The sequence below is a fragment of the Mizuhopecten yessoensis genome, unplaced genomic scaffold (genome assembly GCF_002113885.1).
Source record: "Mizuhopecten yessoensis strain PY_sf001 unplaced genomic scaffold, ASM211388v2 hete_36179296, whole genome shotgun sequence".
NCBI lineage: Eukaryota > Metazoa > Mollusca > Bivalvia > Pectinida > Pectinidae > Mizuhopecten > Mizuhopecten yessoensis.
The window spans coordinates 1-5,751 of NW_018485532.1; the positions used below are offsets into that span (position 1 = coordinate 1).

Here is a 5,751-nt window from a genome sequence, read left to right on the forward strand (position 1 = left end):
AAAAAAAAAGGAGAACATAAATGATATATTACAGAATATATTACAGACGTAATTCTTTACCTCAGGTTTTGTTTACGTGCCTTGTAGATAAAATATATAGAAGTATATGAAATTTACCAGTAACACTATCAAAATACCTTTGTTGTACTTTCATTTCTTTTAATAGAGAACCGGTAGTAACAAAAAATATAAGGCAGATTGAACGAATCAGTAAGTATATCTTAGACATTGATTTCATGGTGAATTTAACATTCCTTTATATATATATTGCTTTGGAACGATATGCAGTTCCTTAGGTCCTGCATTTTAACTCTTCTTCAAATTTTAAAACTGCGAGGAATTAATAAAAAAAAACAACACATATACCTCATATCAACATCATCTCCAAGCAGAGTACTTCTATCCAATATTGACTTGTATGTACCAGACGCATGATTAGAAGTAGCAAACCTTATTTAAAATTGGTTGTTGCACTGTGTGTGCAGATCATTTTAACGGCTAATAAATGACTTAGGGGTGTGACGCATTGTTATAAAAAGTACGCAAGAAACAATCCAAAATCGGTTACCCATTCACAGAAAGTAACGGTATAAATACTACAATAAATGGATCAAATATTACATGAAGATGGTATGAACACGTTACATCAACGCAAGGCTCGTTACGAGATTTAAAAATGATATATACATTATTTGTACCAGGAATAGCTGATTCAGGGTGAACGATATACAATGTACATCCTCACAGATTATAATGTAGACCCGCGGTATATGACCATGGGTTTTTGTATAGAGTAGTGTTTTAAGTTCATCTTTGGAGGCGGAAATGGTAGCTAGTCCTTTGCTCGGCGTCTTGTCCAATGTACAAATATTTAAGTGAACCAATAGGTATATGAGTCCCAGTATACACAACACAGTTTATGACGTCACATGCGTGCTGCTTACACATCTGTGCGCATGCTCTCTATATGCCTGTTATACATGTTTATAAATACCACCGGGCTATACCCATGTACCGGCCTAAATGCAGTGGATCGGTTACAAGAAGTGTGTAATTCAAGTAAAAGTCCTCTATATAACACTAAAAGACGAAAACAAATCATATTTGGAAGGTTTTAGCTGAAAGGATTTTGCGTTAAATAAGTCTTTGTATGACACATTATCTAAGTGTGTAAAGTTTTGTAGATCAAACCATCGTTAAGCTAATCATGAGTTATTTCCCCTTTCCGAGATTGACCGGTATGCACTAGGGGCAACATTCGAAGAAGCGAACCTTGCCAAAATGTATTGGGGAAACCTGTGTGTTGAAGGCTTTAATGACAATTAAAAATTATCTTGTTATCATTGTGTTAAATATAGCTATGTAACACATAATATATGGGTTCAACATGTGTGCAATGAATATTATGTAGAGTGAAGAGAAAAGAAACCATCATGCCAAATATCAGCATCCCAATACCAATAGTGAAGTTTCATTATTGAATTTCTGAAATACTTTGGCAAAAAATTCAAAATGATACATCATTTTAAGCACTAGTATCACCCTTTTTGACTCCAATTGTTTTTTTCTTAAGATGACTGTTTATTCACTGTGACGCTAAACCAATTAGATATCGTACAAAGTGATTTATTTCATAGGAGAAAACTCTACAACACAAAACAATAGCATAACAACGACACTCATCAAGACATATATGCACCCTTTGAAATGGACCATAGGATTATTACAATAGGTATATTAAATAGTACCTATAATTTGTATAAATACGTTACAAATATTCATGTACGCATAGCTTGTTACTTTTTTAAATAGGTATATATTTATGCATGGTACGACTGATTCAGTGCGACTATTAAAAAGCCTAATAGTGGATTTTCTTATTTACGTACATGTCGATTGATATATGGGAGCAACAGTAGTATAGTGTAGACCCGTGGTATATGGCCATTGTATAGAGCACGGTTAGGTACATGTATTGGTAGTTTGTCGTCTGTCCTATGTCTTGTGAAATACATAAATATGTATCTCCAGGCTAATCGACTGGTAATACGGTACAGTTGTCAAACGCTTACGAAACCGTACACACATATACTTGGTTAGATATAAAGAACAATAACAATTCGTTGTTCGAAGGTCAACCATTGCTTGTTATTCATGCACCTCTGGTGTTCAAAATAATACACAGAGGTCACGTCCCCTGTAAGTAACTCAGATAGTTTCTTGAGTCGCAATTACCGTACGTTTTCAAAAAATCTTTAGCACAAAATATGGCGTTTAATTCAGATGTCACCAAAAAGGCAATCCATCAGACACAAAGCTTCTTTTATTTCAAGCATTTTGTCAGAATGTGATATGTACTGCCTTCTAATATACCACCCATATGAACTACTTAGATACAGTATAACGACCATCGTTCTTCATTAATGATTTATAGCAGCAATTTGATGCTGCAACGAAATGCCTGCCTAGCCGTGGGTCCTCTTTGATGGCAAGTTTACCATTCCTGAATTTATTCAACTACATGTACCTGTAAACAGTTCTCAATAGGACGGTAAATGTGCTTTTTATGCTGCACAACACCGCATGTATCTGTTTGGCGGTATTTGAAAAGCACACCGTGCTTTCATGTATGAGCATATTTCTTGAGTCTCAATTTTCATTGTAGCATAAAAAAAAGTATACATACGTCACAAGTTCATGTACTCTTCAACAATAAATAATCTATTCAGTTCTCGTCGGATGATATCGAAATGCACCTATATTGTTCTTTAAATGTTCATGCAGTCTACCAATGAGCTAAATGTTTTAGTGTACGTCCTTACGGTATCTATGTAGTAACAGCATGTATTTAATAATCCTGGTATTACCACATATTAAAGCTCCAGTCTCCCGTGTGTGTTTGTGCTTGTGGTATGTTCAGCTTCTCTTATTATGACAATACAGTACAAAATCATGTCAGCTTAGATGTCAAAATGTCGCAGTTGAATACTAAGATTATGAAAATGTTAAATGAGTGCGAGTCGACGGGGACATTCGTTTCGTGTTTTTGTTGTATATACTGTACTTTTTGCAGTTAACACAATGGCAACGAAGCTAACACAAACTCACAGAGATCAACATTCCAAATGGATTGACCTGTCAACAAGACACAAGTTTACCTTACTGTACAAGATCAGCCGTGATGGATGTAATCCTGAAATCTTCCATCGTTACTGTGACAACAGGGGGCCGACAGTCACCATCCTGTACAATACCGACAAGTCGGTATACGGGGGGTACACAGCTTTCGACTGGAAATCAGATACTGAATATGAGGCCGATGCTCAAGCATTCTTGTTTACACTAGAGCACAATGGTACAGCCCAGGCAATGAAGTTTCCCCACAAAACAGACGGAACAAATGCGATATATGGAAAGAGCAGTTATGGGCCAACATTTGGAGATGGGCATGACTTGTGTTGTTTCACTGCAACTATAAATAAATCCGGAAATATTTTCCCATTGGATGGTAAGGTCGAATCAAGCAAGAGTTATGACATGAAAGGACAAGACTTTAATTCTTTGATAAATGGTCATTTCAATGTCCTGGAGTTGAAGGTTTACAGTGTTCAAGGTAGGTATATGAAACTCAGGGGGATATTTTCAAATTATAATATTGCAATTACTAAAATTGATAATGAATCAAAAAGAATGTTGTCTATGTTATAACTTTATTAATTTAATTGGCGTGGCTTTCAACTACTTACATGAGTACCCAACGGGCGAAACAATACACGCAAACCACATGTCATAAAGTACCCATTTCAAATGCTGTGTTCATTTCCTCACTTAACAATAACTATGCTTACGAATTATTTATGATTTCCCGGCATTTTTAAAACAGATAATTAGTGCTACTCAAAGACAAGTTCAAGAAGTTATTAATATATTAAGATTTACCACCGATTCCTGTAAGAAATATATTAGTTTTGGATATCGAAATGTAAGTAAAAGATACTTTATATTTTTGCTATATCTCTCAAGAAAGTGAAATATTTCTAAGTGTGATGCAATGGAAAACATACTTTACCTCAATAGCTTATATTATCAGAAAATAATTTGCTTTAACTCTGTAAAAAAAAAACATACATATGTATATATAATGTTTTGTGTTCCTTTCCTCGTATATTGTTTTTACTGCCATGAACAATTTTTTTTTCAAAATCGAATAAGGGGTCGAAATTCTGTATAAAATGGGCACAACATACTTAAGCACACGATCTTCTGCTTTTCAAGAAACATATATGAATTTCATGTTTAAATGTATGCGAGGGAGAAATGATGTTAAGGTGCAGACATACTAAAGGACCGGTCACACTGTCACAAGTTTGGCCCACAGTTTGTGGCAATATACCTCGCCACAACTCTTCAGGTATCGGTTAGGACTCGAACACATCTATGCCTGTCGAAGAGATGTCTATTCATGTCGCTAGTTCTCGGCAAACATCGGCGAGAATTTGAACGGTTTTAAATTGTCGTGCAAGTTTTAATCTCGTACATGGGTGATGGTGGACACCTGTCGACACGTAAAAAGTCGTTCTACTAGTTTTGCATGCAACATGCAACGAGTTTGCACGACTTCTTTCAACATATGTACGAATTTTACGTGTTCTGCGAAAAAATTCCTCGACATTGCTACGAATTCTTGCGAGTTTTGGTGATTCTTATAAGGGGTGTACATTTATTGTATCACCGTCAGTTCTCCTGCAGACTCCGATTACTCCTCATCACTTTCTCAGTCATGCGCCCAAAGTAAAAGGTGCTAACAACAAAGTATGTGAAGGACTGTATGAAAATACACCCAAGTTCCCAAATATCGTCATTTGTCGTACATTTTGTAGTAGTTCACTCGTCACAACTCGTCCAAAATTCTTACAAACGTTGCCAAAACTCGACTTGATACGCATAATTTCGAACATTCTCGTGCAAAGGTCTTCGGTTGTTGAGAAAATGTTGTACGGATGTTGCCCAAACTCTTGTTAAAAAAATTATCTTACTACTCTCAGTGTCGGGGATAACTTGAGCAGGAATTGAACTGATGTCCCATTCATTAAAAGCTATCGCAAATTCTTGGAAATTGCGTCGGGTTGTAACTCGCCAGCACTCGTGGTAACTCGTAGCCCAAAAACGTGACAGTTATTCAGGGTCTGAAATTTAAAAACGAAAAAGGCCTAACCCTGTATACAGTGGGTAAAGAGCAAAATACCTTTTGTGGTATTTTAGCATCCCAACTTACATACCGATTGTAAGTTTGATGAATGAAAGTGATATAACAAGAACGTTTCGTTCCAAAAGATTTTTGGTTTAAAAAAAAGTATGATACCTTAACATGCACTTAAAATTCTGAAAAGCTGACTAGTTCGTGCCATCTTGTATAATTAAAATCTGTATCAAGTTCCATGCTCAAGTTATATTCCTAAAGATATATAATCCATCCGATGAGGAAGGTTGGGAACACTGGGTTAAAACTATTGATCTAAATTTCAGTCATAATTTTTTTTATGGATCTTTAAATATCCTAATTTGCTGTTTACGACAGGAAAAAAACTGACGCATATCAAAATCTGCTTCAAATGTGTTTTATATGTGATATTCAATATGAAATAGTTGGTAAGATACCTTTGAGATATTGTCTGTAAAAGAAATGAATTAAACTAACAGCAAATGTTTCAAACGATAATCGTTAATGGGTATTCAATTAAGGCTACATCT

General features: G+C 35.4%; 1 protein-coding gene across 1 annotated transcript; it reads left to right on the top strand.

Annotated features, from left to right (window-relative positions):
• Nucleotides 1-136: 136 nt before the first annotated feature.
• LOC110444831 lies at nt 137-5,692 on the top strand. Its single transcript, XM_021489185.1, has 2 exons — nt 137-210; nt 3,074-5,692. Exon 2 carries the CDS (start codon nt 3,082-3,084, stop codon nt 3,706-3,708), a length of 627 nt encoding a protein of 208 aa, XP_021344860.1. The 5' UTR covers nt 137-210; nt 3,074-3,081; the 3' UTR covers nt 3,709-5,692.
• The last annotated feature ends 59 nt before the right edge of the window (nt 5,693-5,751 follow it).